We start from the raw sequence: 18,215 nt of genomic DNA, 5'->3' as shown, positions 1-18,215 counted from the left end.
TACAGCTCTCACTACATCTATACCACTCACTACAGCTCTCACTACATCTATACCACTTACTACAGCTCTCACTACGTCTATACCATTCATTACAGCTCTCACTACATCTATACCACTCAGTACATCTATACCACTCACTACAGCTCTCAGTACATCTATACCACTTACTACAGCTTGGAAGATTATTGGTGATTGTACTGTAGCCCTTTACACTCATGCCTGTAGACAGGTGGAAAATGACAGATTTGGACACTGATAAACGCTTAAATTGGAATGCAGTGTCTGGCAGGTAACATGTTATATCTGATGTCGGAGCTCAGGTTCTCCGCTTCACAGCACCGTATGGGTTTTGACTGACAGCCGTTATATACTTGAGCACCGTGCACGACAAGAAGATGCCCCCATTCCTCCTGCTAATTGGGCTACTTTTGCGAATTTGTTGTTGTCTGAGTGAGGTAAATGCTGTAAATCGAGAAGAGTCGATGTGTTCTGAAAGATGAGACGTTGAATATTATAATAAATTGCGCTTTGATGTCACACTAGTAAACTTCAGATTTCCATATTTGAAAACTCAAGTAATTTACAGTATCAACGATTATGATCGCTGTGTATGATCCACAGTTACAAGAATGACATGAGTTATACCCTGGGTTGTCCTGAACAGCTGCAGAACACCCACTTGAATGCACTCATCACTCCATTCTATGCTCAGACAAATTGCAACCTGTATGTCTGAAGTGCCTTTGGAAAGCCTAACACTAAGGTCAGATTTTATAACTTTCAAATGCCCACCTGACCCAGATCTGCTATTTTTTATAATGGAACGTTTTAGTTATTGGGTAAACAGCAGTACTTGTGTGACGGTTGGGACTCGGGGCTGTGTTCCAAACTAAAAATGACAAGTGTGCATGCTCCAGTTCYTCCAGTTCCTTCATTTGTTGACTTCTGTAACCATAAAAGCCTTGGTTTCATGCATGTTAACATCAGAAGCCTCTTCCCTAAGTTTGTTTTATTCACTGCTTTAGCACACTCCGCCAACCCTGATGTCCTTGCCGTGTCTGAATCCTGGTTTAGGAAGGCCACAAAATCTGAAATTTCCGTCCCAAACTATAACATTTTCCGCCAAGATAGAACTGCCAAAGGGGGTAGAGTTGTAATCTACTGCAGAGATAGCCTGCAGAGTTCTGTCATGCTATCCAGGTCTGTGCCCAAACAGTTCGAGCTTCTACTTTTAAAAATCCACCTTTCCAGAAACAAGTCTCTAACTGTTTGCCGCGTTTATAGACCCCCCCCCAGCCCCAGCTGTGCCCTGGACACCATATGTGAATTAATTGCCCCCCATTTTATCTTCAGAGTTTGTACTGTTAGGTGACCTAAACTGGGATATGCTTAACACCCCGGCCGTCCTACAATCTAAGCAAGAGGCCCTCAATCTCACACAAATGATCATGGAACCTACCAGGTACAACCCTAAATCTGTAAACATGGGCACCCTCATAGATATCATCCTGACCAACCTGCCTCTAAATACACCTCTGCTGTCTTCAACCAGGATCTCAGCGATCACTGCCTCATTGCCTGCGTCCGTAATGGGTCCGCGGTCAAACGACCACCCCTCATCACTGTCAAACGCTCCCTAAAACACTTCAGCGAGCAGGCCTTTCTAATCGGCCTGGCCGGGTATCCTGGAAGATATTGACTAGATTCCGTCAGTAGAGGATGCCTGGTTATTCTTTAAAAGTGCTTTCCTCACCATCTTAAATAAGCATGTCCCATTCCAAAAATGTAGAACTAAGAATAGATATAGCCCTTGGTTCACTCAGACCTGACTGCCCTTGACCAGCACAAAACATCCTGGGAAACGGCTTAATTCTAGACACATGGAAACTGCATTAGCATCGAATAGCCTCCGCGTATGCAACTTTTCAGGGAAGTTAGGAACCGATATAACACAGGCAGTTACGGAAAGCAAAGGCTAGCTTTTTCAAACAGAAATTTGCATCCTGTAGCTCAAACTCCCAAAAGTTCTGTGACACTGTAAAGGCCATGGAAAATAAGAGCATCTCCTCCCAGCTGCCAACTGCACTCAGGCTAAGAAACACTGTCACCGATAAATCTATGATAATCGAGAATTTCAATAAGCATTTTTCTACGGCTGGCCATGTTTTCCACCTGGCCACCCCAACCCCGGTCAACAGCTCTGAACCCCCCACAGCAACTTGCCTAAGCCTCCCCCATTTCACCTTCACCTAAATCCAGATAGCTGATGTTCTGAAAGAGCTGCAAAATCTGGACCCGTACAAATCAGCTGGGCTAGACAATCTGGACCCTCTCTTTCTAAAATGATCTGCCGCAATTGTTGCAACCCCTATTACTAGCCTGTTCAACCTCTCTTTCGTATCGTCTGAGATCCCTAGACTGGAAAGCTGCCGCGGTCATCCCTTTCCTCAAAGGGGGAGACACTAGACCCAAATTGTTACAGACCTATATATATTCTACCCTGCCTTTCTAAAGTCTTTGAAAGCCAAGTTAACAAACAGATCACCGATTTCTCAAATGACTGCCTCCCTTGGTTCACCAACTACTTCTCAGATAGAGTTCAGTGTTTCAAATCGGAGGGCCTGTTGTCCAGACCTCTTGCAGTCTCTATTCAATCGCTGCCCGCACCCACCCGTCTAGCATCACTACTCTGGATGGTTCTGACTTAGAATATGTGGACAACTACAAATACCTAGGTGTCTGGTTAGACTGTAAACTCTCCTTCCAGACTCACATTAAGCATCTCCAATCCAAAATGAAATATAGAATCGGCTTCCTATTTTGCAACAAAGCATCCTTCACTCATGCTGCCAAACATACCCTCGTAAAACTGGCTATCCTGCCGATCCTTGACTTCGTCGATGTCGTTACAAAATAGCCACCAACACTCTACTCAGCAAATTGGATGTAGTCTATCACAGTGCCATCCGTTTTGTCACCAATGCCCCTACACACCACTGCGACCTGTATGCTCTCGTTGGCTGGTCCTCGCTTCATATCCGTTGCCAAACCCACTGGCTCCAGGTCATCGATAAGCCTTTGCTAGGTAAAGCCCYGCCTTATCTCAGCTCACTGGTCACCATAGCAGCACCCACCCGTAGCATGCGCTCCAGCAGGTATATTTCACTGGTCATCCCCAAAGCCAACTCCCCCTTTGGCCGCCTTCCATTCCAGTTCTCTGCTGCCAATGACTGGAACGAATTGCAAAAATCACTGAAGTTGGAGACTTATATCTCCCTCACTAACTTTAAACATCAGCTGTCAGAACAGCTTACCAATCATTGCACCTGTACATAGCCCATCTGTAAATAGCCCACCCAACTACCTCATTCCCATATTGTTATTTATTCTTTGCTCCTTTGCACCCCAGTATCTCTACTTGCACATTCATCTTCTGCATATCTATCACTCCAGTGTTTAATTGCTAAATTGTAATTATTTCACCACTATGGCCTATTTATTGCCTTACCTCCCTAATCTTACTACATTTGCAGACCCTGTATATAGACTTTTCTGTTGTGTTATTGACTGTACGTTTGTTTATCCCATATGTAACTTTGTGTTGTTTGTGTCGCACATCTTTGCTTTATCTTGGCCAGGTCGCAGTTGTTAATGAGAACTTGTTCTCAACTGGCCTACCTGGTTAAATAAAGGTGGAATAAAAAATGAAATAAAAATAATGAGAAAGCTAGGAGAGCTAAAAAAAAAATACATCTTATCGTACAAGGCTCTTTTCCTTGAGTCATAAATGTATAAGGGCACAAGGCGAGACCCAAATGCAGACACAGGAGGCAGATGGTAGAGTTCTGATATGTATTATAACATGGGCTTAATCCTAGACACATGGAAAGTAGGGTGAATACGGAGGGTACGGGGTAACAAGAGATGGACAGCAGTGGATCTAAGGACTCAGAGATGGGAAAAGGACCAATGAAACGGGGGGACAGTTTGCGGGACTCTTCCTGAAGGGGCAGGTTGCGTGTGGACAGCCATACCCTCTGCCCAATGCGGTAGCGGGGAGCTGGAGTCCGGCGGTGGTCCGCCTGTTGACGATACCTGGAGTTGGTCTTGAGAAGTGCTACCCGAGCTCGTCTCCAGGTACGTCAACAGTGGTGGACGAACATCTGGGCCGTGGGTACGTTGACTTCCGGTTCTTGTTCTGGGAAGAGTAGAGGCTGGTATCCCATGGAGCACTTCAAAGGGGAACAGGGAAGAGTGTTCCGGTGCATACTCCACCCAGACCAGTTGTCGGCCCCAGTTAGTGGGGTTGGTTGAGATCAGGCATCTTAGGGTGGTCTCCATGTCCTGGTTATCTCGCTATGACTCGTCCGTTTGATTGGGGATGGAATCCAGAGGATAGGCTGGCCGACGCCCCAATAAGGGTGCAGAACGCCTTCCAGAACTGAGACGAGAGCTGAGGACCCTGGTCGGAAACCATATCCACCGGGAGTCCATGGATCCGGAAGACGTGCTGCACCATGAGCTGGGCCATTTCCTTGGCAGAGGGAATTTTGGGGAGAGAGATGAAATGAGCGGCCTTTGAGAACTGATCTACCACCGTCAGAATGGTGATGTTGCCATCAGATGATGGAAGCCCAGTGACAATGTCCAGAGAGATATGGGACCAGGGACGATGAGGGACCGGTAGTGGGTGCAGAAGGAGCTTGCCGTGGAGTCTTGTTCTGAGCACACACCGTGCACRCGGCGACGAAAGCAGAGTTGTCAGGAACCATTGTGGGCCACCAGAAACGTTGTCGGAGGAATGCTAGGGTACGGCGGGAACCTGGATGACAGGTCAGCCTGGAGGAATAAGCCCATTCCAGGACCTGGGACCGGACTGAGTTAGGGACAAACAGCTGGTTAGCCAGGCCCCCTTCAGGTTCAGGCTGGGAACGTTGTGCTTTGCGAACCAGGTTCTCAATCCCCCATCCCACTGAGGCTGCAAGACATGAGGTAGGGAGAATGGCTTCGAAGACCGAGGGTGTGGCAGAGGAACTGTATAGGCAGGTGAGGGCGTCAGGCTTCACATTTTTTGGACCCTGGGCTGTAGAAAATTGTGAAGTTGAATCTTGTAAACCGGGCCTGCCTGGAGTTAAGGCGCTTGGCTGTACAGAGATATTCCACATTTTTATGGTCGGACCAGACCAAGAATGGCAGTTCTGCTCCTTCCAGTCTGTCCCTCCACTCTTCCAACGCCATCTCGACCGCCAGGAGTTCTCGGTTGCCTACGTCATAGTTCCTCTCTGCAGGATTGAGACGATGGGACAGGAAGGCACAGGTATGAAGCTTTTGGTCCTGGGCAGATCGCTGGGACAGGATGGCCCCCACTCCAATGTCAGAAGCATCAACCTCTACAACAAATTGACGTCACTTTTCCAATATCCATTTGGACGTTTCCCTCAGCGGTGACATATCCCAGAAAGCAGATTGTCGAGTGGTGGAACTCACACTTCTCGGCTTTCACGAACAATTGGTTCTCCAGGAGGCGCTGAAGGACTTGTCTGACATGAAGAACATGTTCTTGGGCAGACCGGGGGAAAAAACAGGAAGTCGTCATGGTAGACAAACACAAAACGGTTTAGCATGTCCCGGAGCACATAGTTTACCAGAGCCTGGAAGACAGCGGGGGCGTTGGTGAGTCCAAACGGCATGACATGGTACTCATAATGTCCGCTGGCTGTGTTGATTGCTGTCTTCCACTCATCTCCTTCGCGTATCCGAACCAGGTGGTATGCATTCCGAAGGTCCAGCTTGGAAAAAATGGTGGCCCACTGGAGAGGTTCAAAAGCCGATGAGAGGAGTGGTAGGGAGTAACGATTCTTAATCGTAATGTTATTAAGACCCCGGTAGTCAATGCACGGACACAGGGTCTTGTCCTTCTCCTCCACAAAGAAATAGGAGCAAGGAAAAACGCTGGTTGACTTGACAAACAAGACGAATTGGCACAGAGAGACAGGAAACACAGGGATATATACACCGGGGATAATGAGCGACACCTGGAGGGGGTGGAGACAATCACAAGGACAGGTGAACCAGATCAGGGTGTGACAAAATGTTTATTGAAATAACTGAGGACCTGTGCAGTTTGAGGAGGTATGAGGCCACTTGGAGACACATTCAGTAATAGTTTTTTCTAATCTTTCTTCTACTCCAAAATTGTTATGAATATTCTTATTATTATGTAACTGAATGTATCCAGACTATTTTCAGATTTTGTTATTGACAAAATTCTGTGAAAAGTACAGTAAATGTAAAATGCACATAAAATCAACAGTGCAATGTTTGGATTCAGTCTTGTGTCAGGTGAACTGTTGTGTTCTCAACTTTGGCCTAATAATTTCCCCATAATCTCCAATGTGTTCTTTCAATTGCTACCATGGTAATGCATGTGCTTTTTTAATGCATAAACCCACTTGGAGAGCTCTGTGGAGATGGGAGAACCTTCCAGAAGGACAACCATCTCTGCAGCACTCCACCAATCAGGCCTTTAAGGTAGAGTGGTCAGATGGAAACCACTCCTCAGTAAAAGGCACATGACAGTCCGCTTGGAGTTTGCCAAAAGACTCTGAGACCATGAGAAACAAGATTCTCTGGTCTGATGAAACCAAGATCGAACTCTTTGGCCTGAATGCCAAGCGTCACGTCTGGAGGAAACCTGGCACCATCCCTAAGGTGAAGCATGGTGGTGGCAGCATCATGCTGTGGGGATTTTTTTCAGCGGCAGGGACAGGGATACTAGTCAGAATCGAGGGAAAGATGAACGGAGCAAAGTACAGCGAGATCCTTGATGAAAACCTGCTACAGACTGGGGTGAAGGTTCACCTTCCAAACAGGACAACGACCCTAAGCACACAGTCAAGACATCGCAGGAGTGGCTTCGGGGCAAGTCTCTGAATGTCCTTGAGAGGCCCAGCCAGCGTCCGGACTTGAACCCGATCTAACATTTCTGTTGAACCTGAAAATTAGCTGTGCAGCGATGCTCCCCCATCCAACCTGACAGAGCTTGGAGGATCTGCTGAGGAGAATGGGAGAAACTCCCCAAATACAGGTGTGGCAAGCTTGTAGGGTCGTACCCAAGAAGACTCAAGGCTGTAATAGCTGCCAAAGGTGCTTCAAGAAAGTACTGAGTAAAGGGTCTGAATACTTATGTAAATGTGATATTTCAGAATTTTTGCGAACAGTTCTATAAACCAGTTTTTGCTTTGTCATTATGGGGTATTGTCTGTAGATTGATGAGGAAAAAAATAAGGCTGTAACGAATTGTGGTAAAAGTGAAGGAGTCTGAATACTTTCCGAATGTACTGTATCCCTGGCACATCCCAACTGTGAGCAGTCACTGTTCTTTCATGCAGGAAGGAAGGAAAGCTCATATTAAAACTTGTGAACAGAATGGACATAAAGTCCCATTGCTCTTTATATGAAGCCATTAGCACCAAATGCTTCCTTCCAGGGTTGGAACTGATTAGGTAAAACAATGAGAGTCACGAACAGGCATCGATAAAAGTCTTATTGCAACAAAATCATTGCTATCTTAATCATTTTTATTAGAGAAGCCTTTTGACGTGGCCCAGCCTAACATGCTGATGCAGAGTATTACCTTAATGTGTAACATGTTTTGCGTGTGCACCCCACAGATATGAACCATCACAACAGGGAAATATTGATAAAATACATTTGTGCACTTTTTCCCCTGTAGTGGATAAGAACAACACATGCCATTACTGGGTAAATGTGCACCGTGGCAGATTTTACAATATATTTGATTTGGCTGCACACTTGAAAGGCTTATTTGAGTTTATGGAATGTGTGCAATAAATGTTTGCAGTGTAGTTTGATATTCCCTTCAGTTTCATTGTTCGTGCCAGACAAGTCTTGGATGTAGATTATTACTTTGTCTCGCCATGCTCTCCCGTGGCCGACGTTTATTATTTTCTTCACTTCTGGAGAATTCAGACACAGAATTTCTCTGAATTTTTTTTTCTTCCTGATGCTGCATTTCATCATTGTTTCTGTGTTGGAGGTGGTGCGTTAGTTAGGCCTATCTTAAAACATTTCCCACAAAACGAGGAAGTGCTATCTGAAATTCTCGTCTTCGTTTTCGGGTTCTTAAACATTTTGAAACGTGTGTGCCCCAATGAATGCCACCCTGGAGACTACCTGGAAAGAAATCAACATTTTCTCTTCCAATCAGAGCTTGGAATGATTTTGCACAGTGTACTGTCAGAGACAGGGCCAACCTCAGTGCAAGGTCTCACAGCTCCAGAACTGGAGGGCCCCAGAAGCAGCAAAGTAAAGTTTTCCCCTCTGTTCAGTCACATGACATTTGTTTCAACCTCCTTAGAATTTCACCCTCAGGATATTTGCTGATTTATTGATGTCTCTCTGATAAACTATGGCTGCATCTGTTATTCTGTTCTCCCATCTGCCTTTGATGTTGGACATCCTTTGCATGTAAGTCAACAATAATGAATCAGTCAACAGAGAAGGGTCTAGTAGGAAATTACAGTATGAGACAGAATCATATGAGGAATCTAATTTTGACACTTTCAGTGTTTGCTTGTTGCCATGAGAACTGTCTCGGGCCTTTCACGGCGCCTCATCACTATTCAGAAGACATATTGGCCAAGCGAAGGGCACGCACACACTAGATGGGGTCCAGATCAATTTATAGGGTCAAACCAGTGACTGTTTGACAGCCGCCATTGGTTAATTGAGCCCATAGAGTGTCTTCTGAATCTCTCCTGCCACTACCTGCCAGGCATCAGCCAACGTCATTGTTTTTGTTGCTCAACAAAAGAAAAAACAGAGTAATTGCTTTCTTTCTCTCATTTGACTTCTCTCACGTGCTTTCTCTCTCGTTTGAGACAATTGCACTGAACTAAGACGGGCATATGTGGCAATGATGTTCTGAACAGGATCTCAGCAGATGTAGCGTTTTAAAGATTATGCCGGCGGTGGAATCGCAGGTGTACCCTGACGACAAGCTCCTCATCTTGATGCCCAACGTGCTCCCCACACATACGGGAGCACACACATGTTGGCACCGCGGTCTTGTGTGTACAGATCATTACTATARGAGGAAGTCCTGAAACCTGGCCTAGATATGAGACTCATCATCCTCTGTCCTCTCAGCACCGACCAACCCGTGATTTATAGAGGTGGTGCATTTGTTGGGATGACCTTGGTCATTTCTAAACAGCATTTATGTCTTCCACCATCTTGGTTTTTCGTTGTTTTAATGCACACATTGCATTGTGACGGAGGCATGGAGAGTCGAGCGTTGCAAGTTTTTTTGCGTGACTGTACAGTCTGTGTATGTCATAACCAGTAGGCTAAGGCCCTCGCTGACTTTTAGAGGCTTTAGGGCTTGTAAATGGTAAACAGGCCCCAACATCTTAGAGTAAACAAATCAACATAAATGGCTTGGAGCAGAAACACATCAGGCCCTAATAAGACACAGAGTTTGACATTTTTGCTGGTCATCCTGTGCCAAGAGCTGTCCCAGATATCATGTATTACACACGTAGACCCACAGACAGACACACAGACAGACAGACAAGCAGACAGACCCTAGTCAATGATTTAAAAGAAAGGATCCAATAAAAGGGAGGATACACACAACTACAATTACCACAAGTCTGTGACTTTGGCACAATCCTGGCTAGATGGAGGGTAATAATGGACACTTTCCCATATACCATCTAACTGGGGGCAACAACACGCATTTTGGGGAAAATAGCTACTTCCCGGAAAGCACGACAACACCTCATTTTCCAGATGGTTTACCCATCAACCTGGGGACAATTGAAGTATGTGGCCTGCTGTGTTTTTCTGTCTGGGAGTGTCTAATAGAGACCTTGTAGTAGTTGTAAGGGCAGAAATGTTGCAGGAGGCAGGATCAGGTGCACAAGTTGTTCTTTTATTTACAGGTGATGATAGTGGTCCACAGGTGCAATTAGTAATATACAGTACCAGTCCAAAGTTTGGACACACATACTCTTTTTTTACTATTTTCTACGGTGTAGAATAATAGTTAAGACATTAAAACTAGGAAATAACACATATGGAATCATGTAGTAACCAAAAAAGTGTTAAACAAATCAAAAATATATTTTAGATTCTTCACTCTTGGCAATATCTCAACCAGCTTCACATGGAATGATTTTCCAACAGTCTTGAAGGAGTTCCCATATATGCTGAGCACTTGTTGGCTGCTTTTGCTTTACTCTGTGGTCCAACTCTTCCCAAACCATTTTAGTTGGGTTGAGGTCGGGTGATTGTGGAGGCAAGGTCATCTGATGCAGCACTCCATCACACTCCTTCTTGGTCAAATAGCCCTTACAAACCACACATGTGGAGATCATCCGTTCATAAATACTCTGCGTCTCGCACAGACTCATTTGGACTCATCAGACCAAAGGACAGATTTCCACTGGTCTAAGGTCCATTGCTCGTGTTTCTCGCCCCAAGCAAGTCTATTCTGCCTGGATTTTGATGCCAACAAAGTTGCTACAGTCCCATTTGTTTTCATTGCTGCCTCGTTTGAATGCCGCGGTACGCAAAGTGTGTACGGAACAGCGTTACATTAGCTACCATTACAGGCCTACAGAGTACAGCACAGACACCCAGAACCAGACCAGAGGACACTTGCTATTATCCCTAATCCACAGCCTTGACAAATTAATAAGATTGATCATCCATTGGTGAGAAATCTCCTCCCCCCACCCTCCTGTAGAGAATTCATCTTCTGCTGAGGAGACTGTCTGCAGCTGTATGCGTGTGTCTACCCTGTAACTCACTGAGACTGTCTGCAGCTGTAGCGTGTGTCTACCCTGTAACTCACTGAGACTGTCTGCAGCTGTATGTGTGTGTCTCCCTGTAACTCACTGAGACTGTCTGCAGCTGTGTGTGTGTCTACCCTGTAACTCACTGAGACTGTCTGCAGCTTGTGTGTGTGTCTACCTGTAACTCACTGAGACTGTCTGCAGCTGTGTGTGTGTCTACCCTGTAACTCACTGAGACTGTCTGCAGCTGTGTGTGTGTCTACCCTGTAACTCACTGAGACTGTCTGCAGCTGTATGCGTGTGTCTACCCTGTAACTCACTGAGACTGTCTGCAGCTGTATGCGTGTGTCTACCCTGTAACTCACTGAGACTGTCTGCAAGCTGTAATGCGTGTGTCTACCCTGTAACTCACTGAGACTGTCTGCAGCTGTGTGTGTGTCTACCCTGTAACTCACTGAGACTGTCTGCAGCTGTATGCATGTCTACCCTCTAACTCACTGAGACTGTCTGCAGCTGTATGCGTGTCTACCCTGTAACTCACTGAGATGTGAGGCCTCCTTGGCTAGAACACACACGGAACACAATAAAACAACACAGAACACAACAGAACCAACCTCTGCAACCCCCCCACATCCCCTTGAGCAAATTATGCTTAATGTTCTGTGAAGCAAACATGTTTTTTTTTCTCTACAGACGTTTTCGACTCCTCTGCTTTTCTGAAATCTATAGTTTGTGTGTTTGTTTTGGGAGAGAGAAACTCAGGAGGGGGAGACCCTCTCCATCTGGCCTGCGTGATTGGTCGACAGACAGGATGTCAGAGGAGGCCTGTGTGAGGGATCGTGTCATCAGTCAGGAGCTCTGTTCAAGTCTCCGGTCTTTAAAACACAACTGTAATTTCCCTCCATGGGATTCGGAGGGCTTCTTTTTGCTAGCCCAACTGTCCTACCTACGTCAATGCCTTATATTCTCAGGCATTTTTTTGCTATTAGTTTGCCCAACAAAACGCTTGTCTTGGATGATTTCATCAAGCCGATGTTCATTTTGTAGTTTTATAGGTGCCATTACTGCATTAGTGAATGCATCTTCATTTCAGTGCTGAAACTTGCCTGGTTTAAGTGTTATGGACACTGTTTCTAATTAGGCTTCCTTCCTGGTTTAAGTGTTATGGACACTGTTTCTAATTAGGCTTCCTCCTGGTTTTAAGTGTTATGACACTGTTTCTAATTAGGCTTCCTTCCCTGGTTTAAGTGTTATGCGCACTGTTTCATTAGGCTTCCTTCCTGGTTTAAGTGTTATGGACAACTGTTTCTAAATTAGGGCTTCTCTTCCTGGTTAAGTGTTATGGGACACTGTTTAGTAAATAGGCTTCCATTCCTGGTTTAAAAGTTTATGCGACACGTTTCTAATTAGGCTTCCTTCCTGGTTTAAGTGTTATGGACACTGGTATTCAATTGAGGCTCCCTATCCTGGTTTAAGTGTTCTGGACGGACTGGTTTCTAATTAGGCTTCCTTCCTGGTTTAAGTGTTATGGAGCGAGCTATCTCTCGCACACAACACAACCGGGAAAAAACAAATAAAAAAAAAAGGGGGACAGTAAAAAGGGTAATAAAAGAAAGGAAAAAGGGCCAAAAGAGAGAATGTGTCATAACACTTAACCAGGAAAGGAAGCCTAATTAGAAACAGTGCTCCTAGACATTACAAGGAAGGAAGCCCAATTAGAACAGTGTCCATAACACTTAAAACCAGGAAGGAAGCCTAATTATAAACAGTGTCCATAACATTTAAACCAGGAAGGAAGCCTCATTATAAACAGTGTCCATAACACTTAAACCAGGAAGGAAGCCTAATTAGAAACAGTGTCCATAACACTTAAACCAGGAAGGAAGCCTAATTAGAACAGTGTGCATAACACTAAAACCAGGAAGGAAGCCTAATTAGAAACAGTGTCCATAACACTTAAAAACCAGGAAGGAAGCCTAATTATAACACTTAAACCAGGCAGGAAGCCTAATTAGAAACAGTGTCCATAACACTTAAACCAGGAAGGAAGCCTAATTAGAAACAGTGTCCATAACACTTAAACAGGCAAGTTTCAGCACTGAAATGAAGATGCATTCACTAATGCAGTAATGGCACCTAATAAAACTACAAAATGAACATCGGCTTGATGAAATCATCCAAGACAAGCGTTTTTGTGGGCAAACTAATAGCAAAAAAATGCCTGAGAATTAAGGCATTGACGTAGGTAGGACAGTTGGGCTAGCAAAAAGAAGCCCTCCGAATCCCATGGAGGGAAATTACAGTTGTGTTTTAAAGACCGGAGACTTGAACAGAGCTCCTGACTGATGACACGATCCCTCACACAGGCCTCCTCTGACATCCTGTCTGTCGACCAATCACGCAGGCCAGATGGAGAGGTCTCCCCCTCCTGAGTTTCTCTCTCCCAAAACAAACACACAAACTTAGATTTCAGAAAAGCAGAGGAGTCGAAAACGTCTGTAGAGAAAAAAAAACATGTTTGCTTCACAGAACATTAAGCATAATTTGCTCAAGGGGATGTGGGGGGGTTGCAGAGGTTGGTTTCTGTTGTGTTTCTGTGTTGTTTTATTGTGTTCCGTGTGTTTTCTAGCCAAGGAGGCCTCACATCAGTGAGTTACAGGGTAGACACGCATACAGCTGCAGACAGTCTCAGTGAGTTATGAGGTAGACATGCAATACAGCTGCAGACAGTCTCAGTGAGTTACAGGGTAGAACACACACACAGCTGCAGACGTCTCAGTGAGTTACAGGGTAGACAACCACGCATCACAGCTGCAGACAGTCTCAGTGAGTTACAGGTAGAGACACACGCAACAGCTGCAGACAGTCTCAGTGAGTTACAGGGTAGACACACGCATACAGCTGCAGACAGTCTCAGTGATTACAGGTAGACACACACAGCTGCAGACAGTCTCAGTGAGTTACAGGGTAGACACACACACAGCTGCAGACAGTCTCAGTGAGTTACAGGGTAGAACACACACAACAGCTGCAGACAGTCTCAGTGAGTTACAGGGTAGACACACACACAGCTGCAGACAAGTCTCAGTGAGTTACAGGGTAGACACACACATACAGCTGCGACAGTCTCAGTGAGTTACAGGGTAGACACACGCATACAGCTGCAGACAGTCTCAGTGAGTTACAGGGTAGACACACGCATACAGCTGCAGACAGTCTCCTCAGCAGAAGATGAATTCTCTACAGGAGGTGGGGGGGAGGATTTCTCACCAATGGATGATCAATCTTATTAATTTGTCAAGGCTGTGGATTAGGGATAATAGCAAGTGTCCTCTGTCTGGTTCTGGGTGTCTGTGCTGTACTCTGTAGGCCGTAATGGTAGCTAATGTAACGCTGTTCCGTACACACTTTGCGTACCGCGGCATTCAAACGAGGCAGCAATGAAAACAAATGGGACTGTAGCAACTTGTTGGCATCAAAATCCAGGCAGAATAGACTTGCTTGGGGCGAGAAAACACGAGCAATGGACCTTAGACCAGTGGAAATCTGTCCTTTGGTCTGATGATCCAATGAGTCGTTGCGAGACGCAGAGTATTTATGAACGGATGATCTCCACATGTGTGGTTTGTAAGGGCTATTTGACAAGAAGGAGTGTGATGGAGTGCTGCATCAGATGACCTTGCCTCCACAATCACCGACCTCAACCCAACTAAAATGGTTGGAAGAGTTGGACCACAGAGTAAAGCAAAAGCAGCCAACAAGTGCTCAGCATATATGGGAACTTCAAGATCGTTGGAAAATCATTCCATGTGAACTGGTTGGATATTGCCAAGAGTGAAGAATCTAAAATATATTTTTGATTTGTTTAACACTTTTTTGGTTATACATGATTCCATATGTGTTTTTCTAGTTTTTAAATGTCTTAACTATTATTCTACACCGTAGAAAATAGTAAAAAAGAGTATGTGTGTCCCAAACTTTGGACTGGTACTGTATATTACTAATTGCACCTGTGGACCACTATCATCACCTGTAAATAAAAGAACAACTTGTGCACCTGATCCTGCCTCCTGCAACATTTCTGCCCTTACAACTACTACAAGGTCTCTATTAGACACTCCCAGACAGAAAAAACACAGCAGGCACATACTTCAATTGTCCCCAGGTTGATGGGTAAACCATCTGGAAAATGAGGTGTTGTCGTGCTTTCCGGGAAGTAGCTATTTTCCCCAAAATCGTGTTGTTGCCCCCAGTTAGATGGTATATGGGAAAGTGTCCATTATTACCCTCCATCTAGCCAGGATTGTGCCAAAGTCACAGACTTGTGGTAATTGTAGTTGTGTGTATCCTCCCTTTATTGGATCCTTCTTTTAATCATTGACTAGGGTCTGTCTGCTTGTCTGTCTGTCTGTGTGTCTGTCTGTGGTCTACGTGTGTAATACATGATATCTGGACAGCTCTTGGCACAGGATGACCAGCAAAAATGTCAAACTCTGTGTCTTATTAGGGCCTGATGTGTTTCTGCTCCAAGCCATTTATGTTGATTTTGTTACTCTAAGATGTTGGGGCCTGTTTACCATTTACAAGCCCTAAAGCCTCTAAAAGTCAGCGAGGGCCTTAGCCTACTGGTTATGACATACACAGACTGTACAGTCACGCAAAAAAACTTGCAACGCTCGACTCTCCATGCCTCCGTCACAATGCAATGTGTGCATTAAAACAACGAAAAACCAAGATGGTGGAAGACATAAATGCTGTTTAGAAATGACCAAGGTCATCCCAACAAATGCACCACCTCTATAAATCACGGGTTGGTCGGTGCTGAGAGGACAGAGGATGATGAGTCTCATATCTAGGCCAGGTTTCAGGACTTCCCTCTATAGTAATGATCTGTACACACAAGACCGCGGTGCAACATGTGTGTGCTCCCGTATGTGTGGGGAGCACGTTGGGCATCAAGATGAGGAGCTTGTCGTCAGGGTACACCTGCGATTCCACCGCCGGCATAATCTTTAAAACGCTACATCTGCTGAGATCCTGTTCAGACATCATTGCCACATATGCCCGTCTTAGTTCAGTGCAATTGTCTCAAACGAGAGAGAAAGCACGTGAGAGAAGTCAAATGAGAGAAAGAAAGCAATTACCCTGTTTTTTTCTTTTGTTGAGCACAAAAACAATGACGTTGGCTGATGCCTGGCAGGTAGTGGCAGGAGAGATTCAGAAGACACTCTATGGGCCTAATTAACCAATGGCGGCTGTCAACAGTCACTGGTTTGACCCTATAAATTGATCTGGACCCATCTAGTGTGTGCGTGCCCTTCGCTTGGCCAATATGTCTTCTGAATAGTGATGAGGCGCCGTGAAAGGCCCGAGACAGTTCTCATGGCAACAAAGCAAACACTGAAAGTGTCAAAATTAGATTCCTCATATGATTCTGTCTCATACTGTAATTTCCTACTAGACCCTTCTCTGTTGACTGATTCATTATTTGACTTACATGCAAAGGATGTCCAACATCAAAGGCAGATGGGAGAACAGAATAACAAGATGAGCCATAGTTTATCAGAGAGACATCAATAAATCAGCAAATATCCTGAGGGTGAAATTCTAAGGAGGTTGAAACAAATGTCATGTGACTGAACAGAGGGGAAAACTTTACTTTGCTGCTTCTGGGGCCCTCCAGTTCTGGAGCTGTGAGACCTTGCACTGAGGTTGGCCCTGTCTCTGACAGTACACTGTGCAAAATCATTCCAAGCTCTGATTGGAAGAGAAAATGTTGATTTCTTTCCAGGTAGTCTCCAGGGTGGCATTCATTGGGCCCCACACGTTTCAAAATGTTTAAGAACCCGAAAACGAAGACGAGAATTTCAGATAGCACTTCCTCGTTTTGTGGGAAATGTTTTAAGATAGGCCTAACTAACGCACCACCTCCAACACAGAAACAATGATGAAATGCAGCATCAGGAAGAAAAAAAAATTCAGAGAAATTCTGTGTCTGAATTCTCCAGAAGTGAAGAAAATAATAAACGTCGGCCACGGGAAGAGCATGGCGAGACAAAGTAATAATCTACATCCAAGACTTGTCTGGCACGAACAATGAAACTGAAGGGAATATCAAACTACACTGCAAACATTATTGCACACATTCCATAAACTCAAATAAGCCTTTCAAGTGTGCAGCCAAAATCAAATATATTGTAAAATCTGCCACGGTGCACATTTACCCAGTATAATGGCATGTTGTTGTTCTTATCCACTACAGGGGAAAAAGTGCACAAATGTATTTTTATCAATATTTCCCTGTTGTGATGGTTCTTCCTGTGGGGTGCACACGCAAAACATGTTACACATTAAGGTAATACTCTGCATCAGCATGTTAGGCTGGGCCACGTCAAAAGGCTCTTCTAATAAAAATGATTAAGATAGCAATGATTTTGTTGCAATAAGACTTTATCGATGCCTGTTCGTGACTCTCATTGTTTTACCTAATCAGTTCCAACCCTGGAAGGAAGCATTTGGTCTAAATGGCTTCATATAAAGAGCAATGGGACTTTATGTCCATTCTGTTCACAAGTTTTAATATGAGCTTTCCTTCCTTCCTGCATGAAAAGAACAGTGACTGCTCACAGTTGGGATGTGCCAGGGATACAGTACATTCGGAAAGTATTCAGACTCCTTCACTTTTACCACAATTCGTTACAGCCTTATTTTTTTCCTCATCAATCTACAGACAATACCCCATAATGACAAAGCAAAAACTGGTTTATAGAACTGTTTCGCAAAAATTCTGAAATATCACATTTACTAAGTATTCAGACCCTTTACTCAGTACTTTCTTGAAGCACCTTTGGCAGCATTTACAGCCTTGAGTCTTCTTGGGTACGACCCTACAAGCTTGCCACACCTGTATTTGGGGAGTTTCTCCCATTCTCCTCAGCAGATCCTCCAAGCTCTGTCAGGTTGGATGGGGGAGCATCGCTGCACAGCTTTATTTTCAGGTTCAACAGAAATGTTAGATCGGGTTCAAGTCCGGACGCTGGCTGGGCCTCTCAAGGACATTCAGAGACTTGCCCCGAAGCCACTCCTGCGATGTCTTGACTGTGTGCTTAGGGTCGTTGTCCTGTTGGAAGGTGAACCTTCACCCCAGTCTGTAGCAGGTTTTCATCAAGGATCTCGCTGTACTTTGCTCCGTTCATCTTTCCCTCGATTCTGACTAGTATCCCTGTCCCTGCCGCTGAAAAAAATCCCCACAGCATGATGCTGCCACCACCATGCTTCACCTTAGGGATGGTGCCAGGTTTCCTCCAGACGTGACGCTTGGCATTCAGGCCAAAGAGTTCGATCTTGGTTTCATCAGACCAGAGAATCTTGTTTCTCATGGTCTCAGAGTCT

At 44.9% G+C, this 18,215-nt stretch overlaps 1 protein-coding gene across 1 annotated transcript in view; it reads left to right on the top strand.

Annotated features, from left to right (window-relative positions):
* Positions 1 to 18,215, top strand: part of LOC111973945 (serine-rich coiled-coil domain-containing protein 1-like) — a 107,934-nt gene that overhangs the window by 26,088 nt on the left and 63,631 nt on the right. Inside the window, exon 6 of the mRNA XM_070446885.1 lies at positions 10,375 to 10,392. Within this exon, the coding sequence (XP_070302986.1) occupies positions 10,375 to 10,392 (18 nt within the window). The remainder of the gene's footprint in view (positions 1 to 10,374; positions 10,393 to 18,215) is intronic.

Source organism: Salvelinus sp. IW2-2015, linkage group LG15 (genome assembly GCF_002910315.2).
Source record: "Salvelinus sp. IW2-2015 linkage group LG15, ASM291031v2, whole genome shotgun sequence".
Taxonomy (NCBI): Eukaryota; Metazoa; Chordata; class Actinopteri; order Salmoniformes; family Salmonidae; genus Salvelinus; species Salvelinus sp. IW2-2015.
This window is presented reverse-complemented; position numbering and strand designations above follow the sequence as displayed.